This window comes from Mesoplodon bidens (assembly GCF_964165515.1).
Source record: "Mesoplodon bidens genome assembly, contig: HAP1_SCAFFOLD_152, whole genome shotgun sequence".
Taxonomy (NCBI): Eukaryota; Metazoa; Chordata; class Mammalia; order Artiodactyla; family Ziphiidae; genus Mesoplodon; species Mesoplodon bidens.
In genome coordinates this window covers 657,230-680,811 of record NW_027672569.1, presented here as the reverse complement: position 1 = coordinate 680,811, position 23,582 = coordinate 657,230, and the positions used below count along the sequence as shown (strand labels likewise).

The 23,582-nt window shown below is 39.7% G+C and overlaps 1 protein-coding gene across 1 annotated transcript; it reads left to right on the top strand.

Annotated features, from left to right (window-relative positions):
* Nucleotides 1-2,652: 2,652 nt before the first annotated feature.
* On the top strand, nucleotides 2,653-22,852 carry LOC308609990 (leucine-rich repeat-containing protein 37A3-like; the record flags this gene model as incomplete). Its single annotated transcript, XM_081259259.1, has 8 exons — nucleotides 2,653-3,027; nucleotides 3,136-3,332; nucleotides 3,744-3,824; nucleotides 10,094-10,165; nucleotides 17,772-17,962; nucleotides 20,209-20,844; nucleotides 21,658-22,229; nucleotides 22,649-22,852. The coding sequence occupies 8 exons, from the start codon at nucleotides 2,653-2,655 to the stop codon at nucleotides 22,793-22,795; spliced, it is 2,271 nt and encodes a 756-aa protein (XP_081115385.1). The 3' UTR covers nucleotides 22,796-22,852.
* Between the last annotated feature and the right edge of the window lie 730 nt (nucleotides 22,853-23,582).

Below are 23,582 nucleotides of genomic sequence, written 5' to 3'. Positions count from 1 at the left end.
CTGTCTTCCTTAGGAAAATGTGAAACTCTGAAACTGCTTTTGAGGCAGGGAATTTCTAGGACTTTTCCAAGTCCCGAGCCTTGCCTCTGGCCCGTTATTTGAAGTTTGGAGAGCAGGATTGAGGGCCATCAGTGTACGTCTACAGTTGTGGACACAGGAGAAGACACAGGCCTTTTAGAACTCCCCTCAAATAGAATTGCAGGGATTTGGGAACAAAGTAACTATGGCCTTAAGTGTGATTATGCTACAGTGTTTTAAAACTATTCATGCCTTTCAAGTAAGGTATATTACCCAGATCTCAGCATATATCTTGTGTTAAATATTTTGCTGAAGAACCTTTCTGTAAACCAGTTATATGGATGCCTCGAATTAGGGATTAAGTTGTCAACTTAATTTCTAAAAGAAAACATTAATGTACTGTATATAGGATTTTTATTTAAAAGGAGCAAAAAAATGTGTTTCATGTCATTGAGAGCTTATTTTGGGGCTAGTTTTCTGATTATTTAACTCACCCCAACGTTGCAAAATTTGTTTTGAAGGGAAGAAAGTAGAGAAAGGAAAGGTGGTTATGTTCTGAAAAATGTAAAAATTTTGAAAGTTTTTCCTGTACGAAATAATTATTTTAATTCAATTTAAATCAGTCAAGGAAACTTCAAACGTATCCATGTTTTGGACTTTAAGAAGTCTAGCTTCCTGTGAAACGTGAGAGGAAAGGACTCCGTATTGATAGTAAAGATTTCGGAAACCTGATTATAACAACAGATCCATTCCTAAATGAGGCCAATCTTGGAATCAGTTCCATTGAGAAACCATTATGTGCTAGGCACTGGAAATAAGATGAAGCTCCTTCTCTCTTGGATTTTAGGTGTTACAGGTGTACCAGACAATTAAAAAGGACTAAAATTAAATAGAATATGAAAAGGACTGTGAAGAAAGTAAACTGGGTGCTAGTTATAGTATTTGAAGAAAATTACTTAACATGCTGACTTTAACATTCTAAGTGTCTTCTCCATGTCTGCACACAGGGTAGACCTCTGAAAAGTGACACAGTAGCTTTTTCTAGATTAATGGCTCTGTTGAGACAACGTGGGATGGGGGAAGTCTTCCCATGCTAATATAAAGGGCCATTCACTTGGTTTTAGACACTCTTTCCCAGGATGAATTGCTCACCTGCCCCAAACCCCTCCTATAGATGTTCTGGAGTCATCACTGATTCAGTGGTAACCTCTGATAACAGAGTGGTGAATTGATAATGAGACGTGAATACTGAGAGTTTGGAGGAAATGGCAACATTTTAGAATAATTGTAAGGTGTGTTCCCCTCCCGCCACCCTGACTGGTGCTCACTTTGCAGGTCAGCTACTTTTCTTGTCAGCCCTGTAGCCAAAGGGAGGAAGAATGTCTCTCAGACTTCAGCTTCGAGGAGGAAGAGTTCAGATTGCCAGAACTGGACTAGCACTTTTGAATTTCCCAGAATGCCACATCCTGTGGTTTCCTCGGGAAGCTCTGCATCCTTCCCAACTCCCCTCCACCCCTGGGCTGCTGGAGGTTGTGGCCACTGGGGTCTGCAGCCCAAATCCCGCCTCATTGTTTGGGCCCTGGGAGGGCAGGGCGGGGTTGGGAAGGGGGCCCGGAAGGAGGTAATTGTCACCTTTGCAAGGGGAAGGGTGGCTTGTGCCCTGGGGACTCTGGGAAAAAGGCTCACTCTGGTGGTGTGCATTGGATCTCCGCAGGAGCCTAATAAAGGTGGAGTAACTACAGATGTCATAAATAACGGGTGGGACATTAGGTGGGGGAGGGACACGCGGTTGCTAACGGTTGCTAACGGTGAGCCCTCGCGTTGCAGCGCTGGCATAACGGTTCAGTTCGGCTCTGAAGGACGATGTGGCTCTGGCTCCTCACTGGCCTGGGTCACTGTGCCTGGGAGCGGCCGTATGTTATGTCCTGGCTGTGCCTCTGTGTCCCTGCTGCGCCCCACGGCTCCTCCTCACATGGCAACGACTGTGGCTTCTAGTCCAGGCAGTTCAGCCTCTGGAGTGGGCCCTGGGCCCCATCCAGGTGACCCCCTACCCCCCGCGGCTCACCGAGTCTTGGTCTTCATACGCCTGACACAGCCCTACCAAAATGCCCAATGCCCTTACACCCCTGGCAGAAGGCGGGGGCTTTAATTACTTGACGTCCTCGTCTCCAGTCCAGATGTTGGCCCCACCTCATCAGGAGTTGACTGAGACTGAGGCTCCATACCCGGACATGGGTTCCGTTGGAGAGCTCCCTACAGGGCCAGATCAGTTTGCTGTTCCACATCAGTATCTGAATAACGAGCAAATCCAACATCAAAAGCTCCCAGAGGCGGTTCCAGTGCTAGAGTGGGATCAGAATCAGCCCTTGGTTCTGCCTCCTCGACACAAAAGTAAGACTAAACACATAGGTCTAGATCAGGCTGAAGGTCACTAATCATTTGAAATACTTGTTCCACCTCTAGGTAGTAAGAGCTCAAAACCAATGAGCTTTATTGTTTCACCCCCAAACCTGAAGAAAGATCTAGTTCAGCATCGACAGCTTGCCAAAGTTGTTGTTGGAACTATAGGCCAATTTGAAAAAAAACACTCAGGATCTAGAACAACAGTTGCAGGGTGATTATTTACATCCCAGTATGGATGCCTTTTATCCTGAGGAGAGCATACCTAGGGATTTTCTGGGGAGCCCAGATGAACCTCCAGAGTCCCCTGAGGAAGCTGAAATGTCTGCATCCCAGCAGGAGGCCCAAACTCGTCATCCAGAGCTCACTGAGGAGGCTGAATCTTTACCTCATCAAGAGGCCCCTGCTCAGCATCCACAGACCCCTGAGGACGTTGAATCTTTTTCACCCCAGGCAGAGGCCCAGGCTCAGCATGCAGAGCCCACTGAAGAGGTAGAACCACCTCCACTTCCGCAGGGGGCTCCATCTCAGCCTTCAGAGGCCCCTGAGGAACTAGAAACTTCCAGTCCTCAGGAGGCCCTCGCCCGGCCTTTGGAGACACTTAAGGAGGTTGTAGTTTGACCACGTGTTCATCATGGGGTAAATGAAGCTCAGCAGTCACACTTGTACAATGTCACTGTTAAATCTCTGGCTCTGGCACTTCCCATAAATCCACAGGTCACTAAAGAGGTTGAACGTTCTCCAGTCCAGCAGAAGCCCCCATCTCGGCCTCCAGAGCTCCTTACGGAAGTTGTAGCTCAGTCTCCATTGTATCCCGAGGTGACAGATCCAGCACAGAGCAGGACCATGCTGAGCATCCAACATCAGCCAGTATCAAGAGCAGTGGTTCTCACCCAGGGTGATTGTGCACACAGGTGACATTTGGTAGTGTCTGGAGACAGTTTTGCTTGTCAGAACTGTATATGCTACTGGCATCTAGTGGACAGAGACCAGAGATGCTACTAAACATCCAACAGTGTACAGGAGAGCCTCCCACAGCAAAGAATTATCCAGCCCAAAGTGTCAATAGTGCTGCCTAGCTAGAGAAATAAAGATCACTTAACACAAGTATTTAATGAGCATTTAGTATTTGGTATCTAATGCAGCACATGTATAATCATGAAAGTATAAATCATAATATCTCCCACAGTGAGATTTCTTTAGTGTATGGAGGGAGTAGTGATGTTATGTTTCATCATATATAAATTAGAATTATTGCCAAAGGATAAATGTTCTGAAAGAATATCTATGTTTCTAATTCTTTTGCTCGTGTCTTTTTTTTGTAGAAATCTTGGTTGCAATTTACTCCCAGAACTGAGCTTTGGGACGTTTCAGGCCTGGCATGGAATGCAGTTTTTACACAAGTTGTAAGTGAAATAGAAGATGAATACATGTAAACAACTGTGTGTAAAAACAATCATGCAGTTATTGGTTAGCTGGGTGTAAGTAAGCCGAGTATGAATTCTGGAAAGTATGTCTTGAGAGCCATTTATTTTTTTTTCAAATGAGGAAACTAAGGTACAAAGAGGCCAAGAGACTTGTTTAACTCATATATTTGAAAGGCTCTGCTTTCCATAGTACTGATCTTTGGCACGGTCAATAAAAGGCACCAAACAAAAACACTCAAGATTAGCATTGTCATGGAATCCCACTGATGCCTCTCCAATATGCGAATGGTCCAGGAAGTTCCACTTTTGAATTTCACTTTGATTCCTGCTCATGTGCAAAGTTCCTAACTTCTTAAAATGTATGCAACACAGAGCTGCAGAGAACTAAGTTTAGCAGGGTATGCTTCAGGGAGCAAAAGTGTGGGTGCTTCCCCAACCATTATTAGCTCTTTTAAATGGTAAAGCAGAAAGAATTCCTGAACACCCACCACAGGGCTCTCCCCAGCCACCCAGAATATTATTTTTCAAAAAAGCATATATTGCTGAAGTGAATTATCTGTGGCCAGTAGGAACCTTTGAGGTATGGAAAAAGATGTTGTTTGTGTTCAGCTGTAGTGTGAAAAATATAAAGAAAATACTTTGCTGTGGCCTAATTCAATATATTTTCTTTGCTGACTACTCTTCAATAAGAAGTGTGGGTTTTACACCCCTTCAACTCAAAACTTCTCTGATTTCTCATGACACAAGGAAATGATAGTGGGTACGTTCAACGGCCTGAAGGCGATTTTAGACTCAAGGTAAAGAGCTCTTCTACACCTGGCTTTGGAAAAGACTCTCTTACCTGTCTTGTGGTTCAGAAATCCAGTTTCACACAGTTCATACATTTTGGGTTAATGAAGGCATTGAGGCTGTGTCTGGAGCTGGATTAACAATTCCTGCAGATGCCTATCTTTAGCGGCCTCCTTCCTTTCCCTTGTTAGTTTGCTGATGCATACCTTGGGGAGAGAGCACCAAGGGTCGGTTTTTCTTTTGTTAGCACACCGGAGAGCAGGCTCGTGAGGTCCCTTCACCAGGAGGTTTTAGTAGCGTCAGTACAACGTCTTAAACTCACCACCTTTCCTAAACATCCTATAACACTAAGAGTTCCTTATAAGAATTAGAGTTTCACTATAGTTATGTAGGCAACACAGGAAAATACATTGTGGAAATAAATAAATCACAGTTTAAAAATTAATGAATTCATTCCAAAACATTCACTGAGTGCCATGCCCACTGTCTGTCAGCACTGTACTAAGTGCTGGGGATACAAAGACTCATAGGACAGAGACTTTGTCCCCAAGAAGCTTTCATACTGGAAGGAGAAATATGGATGTCGATGGGAAAACATATATGAGAGCCATTCTAGCATCTATGCAGCAGGGTAACAAGGTGAGGGAGGGGGTGATGAAGTAGAAAATGGGTGGTAGGTTAGAAAAGATTTGTAATGGAAGAGGCACCAAGTTGTTCCTTTGGAATTTGTGCTCCTCTTAAATGACAGAAAAAGGTAGTGAAAGAATCAGAACTACCTGGTGTTGTAAATAAATTAGTACTGTACTCCGAAAACTCATTCACAGTTACTTTCAAAAGATTGTCACAGTATAGTAAGTCTTTGTTTTGGACTAAGTCTTTCTAATAGACAAAGCTAATTTGCTTCAGGAAACATTTGCCATGGTGAGATATAAACTTTATTGCATCTCTTACCAAAGGCAAGCCACCAAGGGAAGATGCCACCCTGGAGTTAAATCATTTTACTACCTATAATGACATATTACTGGGGTGTTTATAAGTTGCCTGCATTAAATAAGTTTGGAAAAGGGCCCCAGCTGAGGTGGATTTATCATGAATTCAGTGAACCTTAGGCTTCAGGGCTCCTCACTTGCATAGGTCCCTTCCAAGGTCTTGAGAGGGGTCCTAGCGATTTTTCTATTTATAACTTTGCATGTTTTTATTAGATAGGATTTCCCAAAGTAGATGAGGTTCAGGCCCCACAAAACCTTGATTCATCACCAGGTGTCAGGTAATTATAAGTCAGTAGGTTTCTTGAATGAAGCCTCTGTGTTATTGAGAAATATCAGGTGAAGTAGTTAGCAGTGTGGTAGTCTATTTTAAATCCGAAATCTACCTCAAAGATGAGCCAAGAGCTTATTAATTAATAAAGTACCACTTTTTGAATGGTGGTAGTAATCATATCTCTTTCAGATAAAATCAGGAATGAAATATACTATGGAAAACCGGCAGTGGTTGATAATCCTAAATGTTAAGTATGCTTTTTTTTTTCTGACTGTAAAGTGTTTCCCCTTCATTCACCTATGCAGGTCCAGACTGATGGCTTATTTTTAAAAATTCCTTTAGTCACTTCATTGGATCTAACAATACAAGCTCCATGATTTTAGAAACTGAAGGACTCTACAATGTAGAAAGGCTATATAACTTAACCAGACAGAGCACATTCACATGCTGGCTTGTCCGTGGTATATCAATATTGTACCAAGAACATAAGCACGAAGAGAGAATAAGAGGAAAATCAAAGCCTTATCCCTATTGAATTATTTACCCCATTGTTGAGAATATCAGTGTGGGAGGTGTGGCCACACTATGAAGGCAAATTGAGCTGCAGTCACAGAGCCGCCCTAATGCTCCCCCAGTCAGCTAGCATTGGTTTCCTTTACATAGCTATGTACACACAAAAGCTTACACACTTGAGGGTGTTGTCCTCACTTTTTGCTATGTACTAGAATCCTGGCAGCTTCTCAGATTTAGAAAGGCATAAACACTAAAAGCAAAAATAACTTGGGTCTGCCCTTTGGGGTGATTCAGGGTGGCTGTTTCATTTGTAATAGTTTAAAATTTTGAGATTGTCACACCTAGCAACTACTATACTTTTCTTCTCCCAACTGCATCTTATTCTTCCCACCTGTAGTATTTTCTCCCATTCCATATGTTTATTCACTTTCTTGATAGTGTCCTTTGAAGCACAAACTTTTTAGTTTTTATAAAATCCAATTCATCTATTTTTCCTTTGGTTGTTTGTGCTTCTGGTATCATATCTAAGAAACTGTTGTCTAAAGCAAGGTCATAAAGATTTACTCCTGTGTTTTCTTCTAAGAGTTTTATAGCCTTAGCTCTTACATTTGGATATTTGATCCATTTGGAGTTAATTTTCATATACGGTGTGAAGTGTAGGAGTTCAGCTTCATTATTTTGTGTGTGGATGTACAGTTGTCCCAGCATCATTTGAAAAGACTGTTCTTTCCACATTGAATTGTTTTGGCACCCTTGTTGAAAATCAATAGACCATAAATATGAGGGTTTATTTCTACATTGTCATTTCTGTTCCATTGATTTCCATGTCTGTTCTTATTCCAGTACCACACTGTGATTGCAGTAGCTTTGAACTGAGTTTTGAAACCAGGATGTGTGAGTCCTCCCACTTTGTTCTTTACCAGTATTGTTTTGGTTATTCTGTTTCCTTGAATTGCCATATGAATTTTAGAAACAGCTCGGCAATTTCTGGAAAGAAGTCAGCTGGGATTCTGATAGGAATTGCAATGGAACCATAGGTCGATTTGGGAAGTAGTGAAATTTTAATAAGGTTATCTTCCAGTCCATGAATCCAGCATGTCTTTATACTTATTTAGATCTTCTTCAATTTCTTTCAACAGTTTTGTACTTTTCAGTGTGAATCTTGCACTTACTTGGTAAAATATTCCCCTAAGTATTATATTTGTTTTGATGCTGTTCCACATGGAATTGTTTTCTAAATTCCATTTTTCGATTACTCATTGCTGGTGTGTAGAAATAATATTGATCTTATATCCTACAACCTTGCTGAACTCATATATTAATGCTAACAGTTATTTTCCTAGATGCCCAGGAATATGTCTTATGGTCTTCCAGTTTCCCAGGAATACATTGGAACATTTCAAAGTCTCTGTGGACATCTCATTCCTCAGCTTTTCTTTTAAAGCTTTGCGGTTGGGTTGTTTTTTGCCCCAAACTGTTATCCATTGCCTCATGCCACCGCCATGTTAAAATATTTGCTTGAAAATGTTTTCCAGAAATGCCACCTGAGCAGAGGCTTTTCTCACTAGACAGCCCTCAGTCAGGTCAAAGGCAAGACTTTCAAGTGTGAGGTCTTCCAGGGGACCACCAGACATGTAAAACAATGACAGTTCTTTGGGAATGAGGCTTTGAAGGACCTCCCAGTCTATACTGCTCATTCTGGTACCAGGGATGTGGGCTGTTTTTCAACGCTACCACTGGCATGGAGACCAAAGGTCAAGGGCAAGTTAAAGCAACACAGATCTCATTGTTCTTACAGAAATTAATTTGTTTTCCTTGAATAAATAGCTCCCCCATTGACTGCCAGCATGTTGGTTAAATTTCCAGAGTTCAGAAGAAGTTGATTCTTACCATTTTTGCCAGTTTTGTTGTTGTTGTTATTGTTGCTTCTGTGCAGGGATGAATTTTCAGATATCCTTCCTCCATCATTTTTACTGATTTTCCTGCAATTTTTTAAAAAAATCTATAAAGTCTCAATGGCCATAGGCTAATTAAATATTTATCACGAGAGATGATTAAGGAAAAAATAAATAAAAAGAGAAATAAAGAAAGAAAGAAAGAAAATATAATTCACATAGAGGCTTTCCCAGATGGGTAGATGAAGTTTGAAAAGGTATTTCTATATTTAGTGCTGTCAAAATTAAGGTTAGGTGCTTCCCTGGTGAGGCAGTGGTTGAGAATCTGCCTGCCAATGCAGGGGACACGGGTTCGAGCCCTGGTCTGGGAAGATCCCACATGCCGCGGAGCAACTAGCCCCGTGAGCCACAATTACTGAGCCTGCGCGTTTGGAGCCTGTGCTCCGCAACAAGAAAGGCAGCGATAGTCAGAGGCCTGCGCACCGCGATGAGGAGGGGCCCCCACTTGCCGCAACTAGAGAAAGCCCTCGCACAGAAACGAAGAGTCAACACAGCCATAAATAAATAAATAAATAAATAATTTTTTAAAAAAAATTAAAGTAACAGATGTTTTAAACCCCTCCCCCTTTTTTTCATTCAGGTTAAACACAGGCTTTAGAGTCAGAACTGAGTTCAAATTCCAGCTCTGTTTCTTACGAGCTTGATGACTTAAGACAAGTTATGTAACTTCTCTGTGCCACAGTTTCCTCATTTGTACAATTCTGTAATATATATGTCACATAAGGTTACTGTGAAGATGAAATGTTAAATGCTGATCACATATGCATGGCAACTCAAAAGATATTAGTTTTGATAATTATCTTTATAATATTCTGCAAAAGTACACTAATAATTCTTGAGTAGAGTTAACCTAAAGTCAGATATTCTTTTCTTTCTTCCTGTTTCTTTTCAGGTTTTTCCCCCTTATTTGTTTTAAAGAACTAAGGGGAAAAAAAAGAAGGAAAGAAAGAACTATGAAGAAAATCTCTTCCAACATTTTGGAATAAAATTTTGTTCCCCAAAATTAATTTGTTTATTTTATTGATATATAAACAAAATGTTATTTATTTATTCAGCAAACATTTATTAAATGCCTAGTAAATATTAGGCACTATGTCAGGCACAGGAATAATAATGACAATAAAGTGTGGTCCCTGCTCTCAAGTTGCTGACAATCTAGGAGAGTGACAAGTAAACAGTTGATTACATACACAGTAACAAAGGCTATGGCACAAGAATACACACGGGACTATGTGATGGGAGTATGGCTTTCACCAGTTCCTCTTGGATTTATCTCTTCTTTGGCTCCAGAACCAAGGAATTAGCCTTATTTTTGTCTTTAGCTGGGTAGTTTAAATCATGAATTTTTTCAAAATTTGTAGAGATGAAAGAAAAACACCTTGAATTATGGAGGACACTAGAAATAGTACATTTTTACAGAGCAAGGGCTTCCTACCAGCATAGTCACTTCGAGGGTTTTTAACGTGAAAAGTACTCTGGCATATTTTTTCTTTGCTAGCCACTTTTTTTTCTATTTTATTGTTTGTTTGTTTGTTTCTCTTCTCCACTTTATCATCTAGAGACCTGGGTAGCTCCCAGTGAAAGAGTGTTTTACAGATTCTAAGGGTGATTTGTAGGTAAAGACAGAAAATGATTTTTTTAACCTTCAAGTTCCATACCAAAAAAATGACTATAAACTTTCATGGAAGTAATTGAAAATGCAGATAATTTTAATTCCATTCCATTTTTCAGAATTCTCAATCGTAATCCTTTGCCGACAGTTGAAGATTCTTGTCTTTTTAAAGTGCCAGCATTAAAATATTTGTAAGTATTGTAACAGTTTCATGGCTCATGAGATAATTTCTGCTCCTTTTTACTTTCGTCAAAAATTGAGTACTTTGGCTAAACAGTCATATTTTGGATTTTAACTGGGTTATTGAAAATAAGAGTTACTGGCAAAGAAAAGGATTAAGAAAGAATATATATGGGTAAGAGAGCCAGCAGAGGATGAGAACAGTGTCGAAGAACACATATAGATAGGGAACATGAAGATGCATATAGGAATAGTATTTATCCAAGAAAGCAAAAAGGAATAAGGGGTACATTATTCTTTTTAAAAAGAGTGATCAAAAGAGGTAGATGCAATTAAAAATGAGAAGTGAGGATAATAGAAAATGATTGTACTGTTCAGCACCAAGGTCATTAATTTGATGATGCAAATTTAAATTTCTTCAAAAAGAGCTCTTTGGAATTATCATCTATGGCAAGTAAGAAGCCAAAGTGGAAGTAATCACATGTTAAGTATCTTTTTCAGTTTAGAAATTTTGTCTTTGGGTTTTATATCATGCATGTTTGGGCTTCTCCTTCAGAGACATGGGAACAGCACAAGTGTCACAGCAATTGAAAGCATCCTCATGATGACCCTTGAATTGGAAACACTGTAAGTTGATTTTTCTTACATTGATTTTCACTCAAATGTATTTTTAGGTTTGTTTGATTATATTCTTAAGTCAGGTTTATTTATGTATAATTTTCATTTAACAAAATTCACTCTTTTCAAATATACAGTGTGATGTGTTTTGACAAACGTATAGTTCTATAGCCACCACCACATTTGAGGTAAAGAAAACTTCTGCACTCCCAAAAGACCCCTCCTGTCCCTCTGTAGTCAATCCATCCTCCTGTCACTACCAGCCCCTGGCAACCACCAATCTGATTTTTGTCCATATAATGTTGCCTTTTCCAGAATATTTGATAAATGAAATCATGTGGTATGTAGCTTTTTGTTTTTGGCTTCTTTCACTTAGCCAGTCTCTTTGGAGATTCATCTGTTTTGTTGCACCTGTCAGTAGTAGCTCATTCCTTTTGAGCGCTGAGCAGTATTCTAGTTGTGTGGATACACAGTTTGTTTACGCATTCATCATTTGATGAACATTTGAGTTTCTTCTAGTTTTTTGGCTGTCATGAACAAAGCCTCTGAAAACCCTCACATGTGTGTGTGAACATATGTCTTGTGTGAGCATATGTTTTCATTTCTTTGGGGTAAAATACCTCAGGGTGGGATTGCTTCATCATATGCTAAGTGCCTATTGAACTTTTTAAGAAACTGCTGAACTGTTTTCTAAAGTGCCTGTGCCATGTTGCTTTCCCACAAGCAGTCTATGAGAGTTGCAGATGCTCTACATCTTCACCTGATCCTTATATTTGTTTTTTAAAAAACATTTTAGCCTTTCTAGTAGGTGTGTAGTTGAATCTCGTGGTTTTTGCCACATTTTGCATTTCGGTAATAGCTGATGATGTTGAGTGTCTATTCATGTGCAAATATCTTTTTAAATGAAGTGTCTGTTCAAATCCATTTTTAGTTGGATATTTATATTGAGATTTAAGAGTGCTTTATATAAAAAGCAATGGAAAAAGTCCTTGCTCTCAGATATGTGTTTAGTAAATATCTTCTCCCAGATTGTGACTTACCTTCATTATATTAAAGTGTCTCTGAAAACTAGAAGTGTTAAATTTTTGATGAACTCTAATTTAGCAATTTTTCTTAATTTTTCATATTTATTTAATTTATTTATTTGGTTGTGCTGGGTCTTAGTTGTGGCAGATGGGCCCCTTAGTTGCGGCTCATGGGCTTCTTAGATGTGGCATGCAAACTCATAGTTGAGGCATGCATGTGGGACCTAGTTCCCTGACCAGGGATCGAACCCGGGCCCCCAGCATTGGTAACTCGGTGTCTTAACCACCAGGGGAGTCCCTTAGCAATTTTTCTTAGATGGTTTCTGCTTTTTTTGTGTCTTAATCTAAGAAATCTTTCTCTGAGACCCCACTGTCTAACCCCAAATCACAAAGATTTTCTCCTACGTTTTCTTCCAGATGTTGTATATCTACATTTAGGTCTATGATTCATTTTGAGTTAATTTTCATATATGTTGTGAGGGAAGGGTCAAGCTTTATTTTTTGCAGTTTAAAAAACTATTTCTGTAGGACCCTATTGTGACAGTTTATTACACAACTTACTGCACCTTAAATTGTGCCATCCCCCCTCCAATATGGCAAGCTAATAGAAACTTTCTGTTACGCCAAGGCTAGTTGAGGGGATTGCGTGAGATTAGTATGCGGAAACGGCCCTGCATTTAGCAGTCTGTTCCAACCGTCTTTGTCAGGTCACCTGACAAATGACTGTCTTCACCGTGCCGTCACGCATTGGTCACTGCTCTAGCCTCATCTTCCTCAGCGTCCCACAGCATCTGCCACAATTGCGATCCCTCTCTTGTCAGCTAGATGCCCTCCTCTCTGGATATTAAAAATTATTTCCCTGTGTAACGATGATACTGTTAATACACAGTATTGAAGAAATTAAATTCCTACACAATAATATTACCTAATAAAGTGTTGCTATTCAAATTTCCCCAATTGTCTCTCTTATTAATATCATTTCTTTTAACAGCATTTTGAGGTATAATTGACATGCAATAATCTGTGTTCACACACACACATACATACACACCATGAAGACATCACGGAAATCAAAATGTCCATCACCTCAGAAAGTTTCTTAATGTCTCTTTGTAATTCTTCCTTCCCATCGTTCCTTGCACTTCCCAATCGCCATGCAACCATTGATCTGCTTTCTGTTTGCATTTTCTAGAATTTTATGTAAATGGAATCATACAGTGTATACTTTTTTCTAACTGGCTTCTAACTCAGCATGATTATTTTAATCTTCATCCATATTGTTGTATATATCAGTAATTCATTTCTGTTTATTGCTGAATAGCATTCCTTTATATGGATGTACCACCATTTATGTATTGACCATTGATGGACATTTGAGTTGTTTCAGTCTTTGTCTATTACAGATAAAGTTGCTATGAATATTTGTGTACAAGTCTTGTATGGATGTATACTTCCATTTCTCCTGGGTAAATGCCTGCCTGTAGAATGGCTGCATCATTGGTAAGTGTATGTTTAAGTTTTTAAGAAATACCTATTTTCCCTAGTGGTTTGATCATTTTACATCTCTACCAGCAGTGTATGAGAGCTGCATTTTCTTCACGTTGCGGCCAACATTTGCTATGCTCAGTATTTTTAAGTTTAGATAGTTTAATAGGTGTGTAGTTGTATCTCACTGTAGCATCCCTAATGATTAATCATGTCAAACATCTTTTCATATGCTTATTTTCCATCTGTATATCTTTGAATCGTTTATGTATATTTTTCTGGAGTTTTGAGAGTTCTTTATATATTCTGGAAATTAGTCCTTTATCCAATATGTAAGTTGCTAAGTATTTTCTCCCATTCTGTGACTCATCTTTTCGTTCTCTCAGGAGTGTCTTTTGCAGGGCAGAAATTCTTAATTTCGATAGTGTCTAATTTATCTATTTTTTTCTTTTATGCATTATGCTTTTGGTGTTGTATCTAAGAAATCTTGCCGAACTCAAGGTCATAAAATTTTTCACCTGTTTTGTTCTAGACGTTTTATAGTTTTATGTTTTACATTTAGATCTTTGAACCAATTTGAGTTCATTTCTGTATATGGTTTAGATGGAAGTTCTTTTTTTTTTCTTTTTGCACCTGGATATTCAGTTGTTCCAGCATCATTTGTTGAAAAGACTATCATTTCTCCACTGAAATGCCTTTGAACCTGAAAGTCAGTTCTCCACATCTCTGTACTTCAGAACTTTGTATTCTGTTCCTTTGGTCTTTTTGCCTATCTTTACACTACTATCACAATGCCTTGAAGGTGTAGCTTCATAATCCTTGAAATCAGTTACTGTTAGTTCTTCAACTTTGTTCTTTCTCAAAGTTGTTTTAGTTATTCTAAATTTTATTTCCATATGAATTTTAGAATTAGCTTGTCAATGTCTATAGAAAAGCCTACTGGGGTTTTGATGTATAAATCGATTTGAGGAGAACTGATGTCTCAACAATATTGAATCTTCTGATCCATGAATACTTTATATCTCTCCATTTATTTAGGTCTTTCTTAATTTCCCCTGACAATATTTTACAGTTTTCAGTGTGCAAGTCTTTTGTCAGATTTATTCTAAGTATTTTATATATTTGACTCTTTTATAAGTAGCATTTTAAAACTTTGATCTCTGATTGTTTGTTGAGACAAATTCATCTTTTTGTATGTTGATCTTGTACCCTGCAAACTTGATAAACTCATTTATTAGTTGCAGTAGCATTTTCGTAGCTTCTATCAGGTTTTCTACATAATCATGTTATCTGCAAATAAAGATAGTTTTACTTCTTCCTTTCCATTCTGAATATGTCTTTTCTTTTTGTTGCCCTATTGCACTGGCTAGAACCTTCAGTGCAATGTCAAATAGAAGCAATGAGAGCAGATATCCTTGCCTTGTTCCTGATCCTGGTGAGAAAGTACTTTGTCCTTCACCATTAAGTATGATGTTAGGTTTTTTGTAGAAGTCATTTATCAAGTTGAGGAAGTCTCCTTCCATTCCTAGTCTACTGAGGGCTGTTTTTTTTTCTTTAATCAGGAATGTATGTTAGATGTTTTCATTCTTTTCCTGCATCTATTGCAATGATTATATGCTTTTTCCCTTCTTTTCTTAATTTGTTTATTTATTTTTGGTTGAATTGGGTCTTCATTGTTGTATGTATCCAGTATTCTTAACCTTTTATATAGATCCATATTCCTAATCCGGTGTCCTTTTCCTTCTGCTTAAAAATACTTCTTTTAACATTTCTTATTGTGAAAGTCTACTAGTAATGAATTCTTTCAGCTTCTGTATGTCTGAGATAGTCTTTATTTTGCTTTTGTTTTGACAGATCTGGGTATAAAATTATAGCTTGATAGAATTCAATTCCCTACTTTAAAGATGTTATTCCACTGAGTTCTCATTTACGATTGTTCAAGCAAGAATTCTGCTGTCATTGTTATCTTTGTTCCTCTGTAGGTAGTGTATAATTTTTTCCTCTGGCTCCTTTTAAATTCTTCTCTTTATTGCTGGTTTTGAGCAATTCGATTATTTTCTGTGCCTTGGTGTAGTTTTGTCCATGTTTCTTCTGCTTAAAGTTCATTGATCTTCTTGACTTTGTGGGTTTATAGTGTTTACCAATTTGGAAAAATTTTGGCTATTATTTCTTCAAATTTTTATATTTCTCCTCTCCTTCATGGACTCTAAGTACACATGTATTATGCCACTTGAAGTTATTGCACAAGTCACTGAGGCTCTATTCATTTTGTTGTTGTTTTGTTACTCCTTTTGTTTCATTTTGGATAGTTTCTGTTGCTATGCCTTAATGTTCACTGACCTTCTGCCGTGTCTAATTAGCCTTTAACCTCCTGCAATATCTTTTTCATTTAGACATTGTTTTTAATCTCTAGAAGCTCAATTTAGGTCTGTTTTACATTTTCCATGCCTGTACTTAACATTTTCAGTGTTTAGTCTGGGTGTTTCAACATATGAAATAACAGTTATAATAGCTTTTCTTCATGTATAATAACTTTTTAAAAGTTCTTTTCTGCCAATTCTAACATCTGTATAGATTATGGGTTATTGTTGATTGATTGCCTTTTCTCCTCAGTATGGGTCATATTGTCCTACTTCTTTGCATGCTTGCATGCAATTTTTCATATGATCCCAGATATTGTGAGTTTTAGTTTATTGTGTGCTATGTATATTTATATTCCTGTAAAATGCCTGGGCTTTGTTTTGGGTGAAATTAGGTTACTCAAAACAATTTTATTCTTTTAGGTCTAGCTTTTAAGGTTCGTTGGGTAGGAGTCCAAGTAGCCTTTAGTCTGGAGCTCATTATTTGCAACTACTGAGACAAGTCCTTTCTGAGTATCATGAGGTTTTCCAGTCTGACTTGTAGGAACAGGTACTATTCCTACAACCCTGTGTGATATCCAGTTATTCTTCTTATTAATCCTTTCATGTGGTTCTTCTCCTGGCATCAAGTTATTCCTCACACAAATGTACTGACCAATACTTTGTTGAATTCTCAAGAGATCCCTCTGCATATCTCCAGAGTTCTTTGTCTGTGCACTTCTTTTCTCTCTGATACTCTGCTTTGTGAACTCTAGTTACCTTGGTTTTCCCAGACTCTTATCTCCATTTTGTCTGTCAGGGAGCCCACTAGTCTCTGTCTGGACTTCTCTTCCCTGTACCATTGCGTGGATACTCTCTCAGAGAAGTAAGGGCAATTATAGGGATCACTTCATTTATTTCCCATCTCCTCGGGAATCACTGAAATTTATTGCGTGAGGTTCAGTTTCTTGAAAACTGTTGTTTCATATGTTCCATCTGATTTTTTCCTTGTTTCAGGTGGGAGGTTAAGTTGGCCCTTGTACTTCATCTTGGCCAGAAGCCAATAACATTCTTTAAGTCTGTTTTGTTTTGATACAGGATCCAATTAAAGATTAGGCATTGCATGTCATGTCTGTGTTTCCATTAATCTAGAATTTCTCCCTACTATATTTTTTGGTCTTTTATGACATTGGCTTTTTTGAAGAGTCTAAGCCAGTTGTCTTGTAAATTGCCCCACAATCTGTATTTGTCTGTTTCCTCATTAGATTCAAAGTAAACATTTTGGGGAAGAATACTATATAGGTGATGTATTCTTCATACATCATCACTTCAGGTGGCCCAGTGCTAAGTTTGATCACTTGATTAAGGTGGTCTATTCCATATCTCTCCATTGTAAAGTTATTTTTCCCCTTGGCAATTGATAAAAAATATGTGGGGTGATCCTTGGGATCAGTGAAGATCCTACTTTCAAACAACTCTTCACCCAACTGTGCATCAATGATAATCCTTGTCTGAATCGATTATTACATTGATAGTTGCAAAATAACACTTTCCTAATTCTATCCTTCCTTTTGCATTTATTAGCTGACATTATTCTATAAAGAAGAGCTCCCCCACTTTTCATTTGGAGTATCATTATGAACTCACATTCTTTTTTTTCAATTAACTATGTTATACCTTATTATAATGATAATGTTATTCTTTGGAATGTTCCTTTTGTTCAGATTTGGTCAATGCGATCTCTGTTATTGTTTAGGCACATGATTCTTTTTTATTACTAGAATAATTTCTAATATATTACTCCTCACAAATAGGAACTGAGAAAGTGACTCCAGAATGTGCAGTCTTATTCACACTCTTCTTAGAAGTCTGCCTTCTTCCTGTGTACTCTCAACCCAAAGTGAGGCTTTCAGGTTGGAAGGAGATACTTCTGAATTAAACTACAGATCAATGTCACCCAATTCTAATCCCTATTCCCTTTTTTCTAGGCATATCATACCTACTGCCATCCAAATCCTTCTGTTGGGCACCTCTCTCCTCCTCTATATTTATTTCCAACAGTCAAGGGCAGCAATTGGCCAACCGGCCCCTATCCAGTTCTATAGTCCATATGCCCCAAGAACTCCTTTTTGCACTGGTCTGTGGTGACCTTGGCCTACCTCTTCTACCTACTCAGGTAACTCTTTTACCACGAATTTAATTACCTGTGTTTCCATTTATAGGATCTTACCCAGCCATAGGGCCTGCTGCCTCTGCCAATTTAAAAATACTATTGAGGTTGTCTGTGAGACAGTCAAGCTGCGTTGTGACAGTGAACGCCTGAGGGACGTCACACGTTGTGGTGAGTCTCAATTGCGGGATAATACATTTTTAATTTTTAATTTAATTTTTTATTTTTAATCAAGGATTATACATTTTAAAACTAATGATGTAATTACATTATTTTATTTTTTTTATTTTTTTATTTTTTTGCGGTACACGGGACTCTCACTGTTGTGGCCTCTCCCGTTGCAGAGCACAGGCTCCAGACGCACAGGCTCAGCGGCCATGGCTCACGGGCCCAGCCGCTCCGTAGCATGTGGGATCTTCCCGGACCGGGGCACGAACCCGTGTCCCCTGCATTGGCAGGTGGACGCTCAATCACTGTGCCATCAGGGAAGCCCTACATTATTTTAATACATTCATTCAGAGTTCCAGCTCCCTAAATTTCTAAGAATTACCCCCTTGCTAAAAATCAGATTCTTGGTTACATTATTAATCTAAGAATAGCTCAGTTACATTATTAGCTTCATAATGTAACTGATGTGCATATATAAAGGAACAAGAGAAAGGAATGGAAGGGGGAAGGGAATTCACATTAATGGCCACATATCCTATGCTGTGCTCTCTGCAAACGAGAACTTATTCACATAGTACATCACAGTTTGTAAACTGATTTTATATACATTAGGTCTCAAGTACCCTTTGTCTTATAAGACAGGTGTAAATATATTTTTGTTTATTTTGTTTGTTTCTGCAATTTTATAAAGAGTACAAGTGATGCTGTTTTATGTCCTATCTGGAGCCTGAGAGTTTCTGGTTCCATAACCAGAAGCTGCTACCAAGCCCTTCTAATGCATGGGAGAGCTAGTTATTTCTCTGACTGTCCAGCTCTGAACTTGCTCTGAATTGCAAGTTTTTCTATCCACAAAACACTCAGGGCCTTTCAACTATTTTTCTATATATTAGATTTCTGGGCACTAACTTGATGACTTCCAAAATGTGCTTTCATGCCCAGGTAGCTTGAATACAGGTCTCTTTCACTGATCTAGAGCACATCATAAATAATAACACTTTGCCACTTATATAAAGACAATATTGCTGATTTTTCAACACAGTTTTTTTTTCCTTTGGCCACAAAGCTGGTGGGATCTTAGTTCCCCCACCAGGGATTGAACCCGGGCCACAGCAGGGAAAGTGCCGGGTCCTAACCACTAGACCACCTGGGAACTCCCCCAAACATTTTTTTTTACTAATTATATTACTCCCTTCTCCCCCAGAAGTGGGCAGAAAAGGCATTTTTACTCTCCTTTTACAGGTGAGGAAAAACAAGATCAGAGGTGTTAAGTGCTATGACCCTAGTGCCCCGATCTCCTGTCCCCAGTTTGGGGCTCTCTGCTAGCCTCTGCTCCTCCTTTCTCATGACCCTTCCCTCCTCCTTTGACCCTCACCAAAAATACTTTTAATCCTTTTGGAAGACAAGCCCAGCTACACAATGGTACACATTACCTTCACACAGTCAGAAGATTTGGGTGGTTCCCCAAGTAGAGCTGGAAATATTAGAAGTAAAATGAATTGAAAGCAAAGTAGCCATCTGACAGAAGTTGCTTTTTCTCATCTACATTTTAGGGCCTCAAGTATTATTCCATTGATTTGTTGAACATTCCAATGGGCATACAATCTGGCAAATCTCTAAACTTATACCCGAGATTCCTGCCCAAATTTTAGCAAAGAGCCAGGGCGGACATAGTGTTTTTTTCTGTATAGAGCCTTCTGTTATGGGGACTGGGATATATAGAAGCAGGGACTAAGCAATGGACTGAGTGGGTAGTTGGAGAAGGACATGTCCAGATGACGACCTGTTAGCGGTGGTGGTTGTCGTGGAGATCTGTGATAGCAGCAAGAACACAAGCACACTGAAGAGGTGGAGAGAGGAAGCCTCACACTCCTGTGCTTCTGAGGCAGGACAGGATGGGGTATATGAATGTGAGGAGTCACAGTAGATCTGCAGAGAGTCCAGCTGATTAGGAGAATATTTGTCTTGCAGCCTTGGCTTTTCTTGAGTACTGGCCCCTGGGAACCAGTGGAGTAATCCTGAATATAGTTCCTATATTTCACGCTACAGAATTTTCTGAGTAGATAGCCCCTTTTTCAAGAGAGACCTTTCTCACATTTTGTTGTTGCCAGTCATAGGCTTAAGTGTGGGTTTCTTTTTCTCCTAAGTGGCACTCAAACTTTGACTGATTCCTAATTTCTTTGGCTGTGGACTGACAAAAGGCTGTCCCATCAGTCTTCAATGATGAAAAACAGTCCCTTCTCTTTTGACAGATGAAGAAACATCTATAGAGAATGCAGGAGGATCGTTGATGAAGGTGTTACAAGCCCAGAAGAAGAACAACAGCACCGAGCGGACTATTGCGTCAGAGAGGATGTCCTCACCTAACAGTGCTGTCAGCTTGTCAGGCTTCATGAATGAGCAGCTGGACTCTAATAATAAAAGTGATATTATCAGTGCACTAAGTTACATACTGCCTTATATCTCAGAGGGAAATCTAGGAGATGTGGAATCAACATTATTACCATTCATTCAACTTCTTTTTTCAAATACACAAGATGGAGATATGCCGCTGGGCCTTTTGAAAAACAATACAAGGAGCCCTTCTGTTAAACCTGTACCCAACAATTCAACTAATAAAAACAAATTGAGGGAACTCCATTTTGTGGAAAATTTGTTAGATGCAGAAACTCAAGAAAAAATTGATGAGGTTAAAAAGGAAGAAAAACCTGCCACGTGTACGCTTTCCAACCTTTTAAGTGCCATGATTACACGCTACATCTTTCAAAATAAATTAGAAGCTGCCCAACCACAGAAAGACAGCCTAGCAAAGATTGAGAGTACAGAGGAAAAGCTGCTGAGAGTGAACAAGGTCCTCAAGGGGCATACAGAAAATGCACCTCAAAGCAGTGGGAGATGAGAGCGTCAGGAGGAAACAGAATGCCCAGCCATCTGTGGCGAACACTGCCAAAGAATGAAAGCTCAGGAGGCCATCCCTAAGAAAGCTGAAACAGCTTCTCATGGTGCAGAGGCCCAGGAAGCTGGTGGGAAAGTCCTCCAATGCAGAGTCTTCATTCATAAAGGAACACAAGGCCGCAGGCTTCTCTTCCCTGAAACCGTACTTCAAGGGCAGGCCTTGTGCCTCCATCCCGCCAAAATCCCCATCTGAGGTTAAAAGCAAATCAAAAGACTTATCCAATGCTATACATGTTTCCGAAGATGCAAAGGCAAGAGTTAGAAATATTAAGGACTTCGCATTAATCTCACATTCTGGAAAAAAAATGCATCTTCCATAAAATTAGGTCTCATCAGGTCCACAGAAAACCCAAAGTTAAAAGGAGTCGAGGGGCTTCCCTGGTGGCACAGTGGTTGGGAGTCTGCCTGCCGATGCAGGAGACACGGGTTCGTGTCCTGGTCCGGGAAGATCCCACATGCTGTGGGGCGGCTGGGCCCTTGAGCCATGGCTGCTGAGCCTGCGCGTCCGGAGCCTGTGCTCCGCAACGGGAGAGGCCACAAAGGTGAGAGGCCTGTGTACCGCAAAAAAAAAAAAAAAAGGAGTCGAAAGTTCAGAAAGAAAAGTTCACTTGATAGAATGATGCTTGCAAGCCCTCCGTTCTCTGTCGTGAGGAGTCTCATAAATTCCCCTCCATGAGAGGCTGTTTCGTCTTCAGGAGAAGTGACTTCTCAGGAAAATCCTTTTCCAGAATTATTTTCTCTTTCAGACCCTTCTGCAGAAAACACTACTTCAGAAAACAATACTGCAGAAAATGTTTCTGAAGCAATTATTTCTACAGGAAACGCTACTCTGCCAGGAGGAACCGGCCCTGGAAACACTAGCCATAGGAACGTCTTCACTGCACATTCTACTGTTGCTGCAGACAACAGTATGCCAGCTGTTCAACACAGCAACAAAACACAATGGGAGCACCACAACATGGTCACTGAATTATCCTCTAAGCCCACAGGCTTCACTTTCCCAGGGCTCGCATCCCCGGGTGATCAAGTTGAAACTCAGCTAAACCAGCAGCTCTGGTCCCTCATCCCCAACAATGACATGCAAAGGCTCATTTCTCATGTTATCCAGACTTTGAAAATAGACTGCTCGGACACCCACGTGCAGCTGGCCTGTGCCAACCTCATCTCTAGAACAGGCCTCCTGATGAAGCTTCTCAGCAAGCAGCAAGAAGTAAATGTGTCCAAAGCGGAATGGGATATGGACCAGTGGAAAGCTGACAACTATATCAGTGAGAGCACAGAAGCCCAGAGTGAGCAGAAAGAGCAGGAGTCAAGTGAGGTGAGGATAACCCCTGACACATGGGACTTGGACTTTTACTCAGTTTAGGACATGCCATTAACGTGCCCAAGCGGGAATACCACGGGCTCCTAGTCAGTATCTTATCTTCAGCCATGAAACGTGCTAAGACAGTGATCTCCAACTTTGCTCATTCAGAGAGTGTGTCACTATTCCTAGGGTAGACGCAAAAAGGACATAACACAAGATAAATAAGTTGTAAATAAATTGTAGAAGAAAATGCTAATAATATGATTAATAAAATTAAATTTGTTTTGTTCTTATAGAAGCTACTCACCTGAAAGGATTGGGTTTCATAGTAGTTTAAGAATAGTTAGCTATCGTGTAGAATAGGCTTAAGAATCGTCAGTTTTCATCCCTTCTATCTCCTTGTTTTTAAAAATTGTTATATATTTTTTTAGCTCACAAAAGAAGTTCCAGGGTATGGCTATAACAACAAACTCATCGTGGCAGTATCTGTACCTGTAGTAGTGATGATTTGTGTTACAATTCTCTGTCTCATTGAGGTAAGGACAATAATTAATTCAGATTCAGAACCCAGAAACTGAGAATCAAATCCACCTTTCCACCTACTACTACTTCATTCTTCCCTTTAGCCATGAGGACTGACATACACTTTGTTCTTTTACTGAAAAGTATATTCCCAGGATGTTTTTTTGTGTTTTTTTTGTTTGTTTGTTTGGCTGTGTTGGGTCTTCATTGCGTTTCACGGGCTTCTTATTGAGGTGGAATCTCTTTTTGTGGAGTACGGGCTCTAGACGCGCGGGCTCAGGAGTTGTGGCACACTGATTTAGTTGCTCCGCGGCATGTGGGACCTCCCCAGACCAGGGATCGAACCTGTGTGCCCTGTGCTGGCAGGCTGATCCTTAACCATTGCACCACCAGGGAAGTCCCCACAGGACTTTTAAAAGGAACTTCACTCCCAGGAGATCCCTATGGAATTGGATCCCTGATAACAAGCTATTGGACTCCTTTGACAAGTGAAGTTTATAAGAAGGCCAGAGTTGACATGATAATAAATTTTCTTCAACTCAACAAAGTATGCTGATTTGAGGTCCTCACCAGTCACTCTCATTCTACCGTTGATTCCTTTCCTTCTTGGCTGAAGTGATGAGAGATATAGGATCTCCATACTCAAGGAGCTATCAGTCACCCTGGGAGGGCTAAAAGGACATGCCTAAAAGACACAAGTGTGATCTCGTCAATTCCTCAGGTTTACTTAGCAGCTTTCTTCTCCGGTGTATTAGGAATTGTGTAGATAGGTTCCATTAAAACACTGCAAGTAAAATCTTGCAGCAGGCTACCCTCAAATATTTATAGTAGCCCATTCCTGGA